This window comes from Bison bison, unplaced genomic scaffold, assembly GCF_000754665.1.
Source record: "Bison bison bison isolate TAMUID 2011002044 unplaced genomic scaffold, Bison_UMD1.0 scf7180017855336, whole genome shotgun sequence".
In the NCBI taxonomy this organism is placed as follows: Eukaryota; Metazoa; Chordata; class Mammalia; order Artiodactyla; family Bovidae; genus Bison; species Bison bison.
This window is the reverse complement of record NW_011485909.1, coordinates 17,268-18,775: the sequence shown is the minus strand read 5'-3', so window position 1 is coordinate 18,775 and position 1,508 is coordinate 17,268. Positions and strand designations below refer to the sequence as shown.

At 59.5% G+C, this 1,508-nt stretch overlaps 1 protein-coding gene across 1 annotated transcript in view; it reads left to right on the top strand.

Moving 5' to 3' along the window:
- Positions 1 to 6: 6 nt before the first annotated feature.
- The window catches only part of LOC105002143 (protein FAM50A-like), an 8,344-nt gene continuing 6,842 nt past the window's right edge, over positions 7 to 1,508 (top strand). The window contains exons 1-3 of the mRNA XM_010858662.1: positions 7 to 994; positions 1,093 to 1,192; positions 1,444 to 1,506. Coding sequence (XP_010856964.1) covers positions 838 to 994; positions 1,093 to 1,192; positions 1,444 to 1,506 — 320 coding nt within the window. The 5' untranslated portion in view covers positions 7 to 837. The remainder of the gene's footprint in view (positions 995 to 1,092; positions 1,193 to 1,443; positions 1,507 to 1,508) is intronic.

Below are 1,508 nucleotides of genomic sequence, written 5' to 3'. Positions count from 1 at the left end.
AAGGGGCGGAAGCAGGCCGGCGACAGTCTGCTCCTCTGTAAAATGGGCCCAAAAGGCTGAGGCGAGCTAGGTTGTGACAAGCCTGCAACAGGAAGGAGCCACATTCAGTGGTTGCATGTGTGGCAATTGGGGCGACCCTCGAGGGTACAGAGCATCCTGTCTCTCTGGCTCCTCAATGCCCGGGTTCAGTGGCTCTCCGGAAGAGCGGGCCCCAACCACTCTGCCGGCCACTGAACCCGGTTCAACTAATACAGGCAGGCGGGAGGGTCCTAGGTGCTAGCGGTTCACTAAGGGCTTCTGTGAGTGGCCGCTGGTGGTGGGCCACCCCACTTAGGTCTTTGGGGGCCTTGGGTCCCGCGACAGCCGGGAAGTGGCTGCATGCTGAGGCCCGACTGCTGCCTCAGTTTACACTCAAGCCCCAACCCGGCTGTTGCCGTGTGGCCAGAAGGAGGTCCATCTCTCTGTGGAGGTTCATACAGTGGTATGCAGTGGGATGGGGTAAGCCTGGAGCTAGGGGGCCTCATGAGGGAGCCACACTGCTCAGTGAGGGTCTAGGCCCCCATCTGCTCTCCGCTTCCTCTTGTCACTCCTTGCCTTGGGTCTCCAGAGCTTCAGCTCAAGAGCTGGGTGTGAAAAATACCAAAGGCAGGTAGGACCCACGGCTCCAGACTACTGAGTGAGTAGGACATGTGGATGGATCAGAACAGTGCAGGGAAACCACCCCACTTGGCTGCCTGGGCACTTGGAAGAGCCTCTCACAGCCCCGTGGGACCCTCCATCAGGCAAAGGGGCCATGTCTTTCCCAAGGCCACATCATAGTCTAGGGACTCATTTGGGATGAGAACCCAGGTCCCCATTTCCATGGTGGGGTGGCAGGTGGCCATCATCACTGCTCTGCCTCCTGGACAGGAGAACATAATGAAGTCCAACATTGACAAGAAGTTCTCTGCACACTACGACGCTGTGGAGGCTGAGCTCAAGTCCAGCACTGTGGGTATGCAAAGCGTTTGTGCCCCCACTCCTGGCCCAAGGCCCGCTGCGTGGTTCGCTCTGGGTGACCGCCTTTCACCCCCCTGTCTCCTTAACTCTCAGGTCTTGTGACCCTGAACGACATGAAGGCTAAGCAGGAGGCACTGGTGAAGGAGCGGGAGAAGCAACTCGCCAAGAAGGAGCAGTCGAAGGAGCTGCAGCTGTGGGTCCTCCCCTCCAGATGGAGCTTGTGTTTGGGGGCGGGTGAGGCTGTTCCTGCTTGTGGAAGCCGGGAGGTGGGGGTGCCTTTTGATCATCAGAGCGCTGCTGGTGAACTTGAACGGACCCAGGGCGGTAGGACTCTGGGCCTGCGCTGTCTGGGACCTGCCCTGCACTGAGCACACAGGTGGCTCTGGGTCGGAAAATGGGCCTTGGGGGTGTGGACGTGCATGGTAGCCACCCGTGCCTTGGCAGGAAGCTGGAGAAGCTGCGAGAAAAGGAGCGCAAGAAGGAGGCCAAGCGGAAGATCTCCAGCTTGT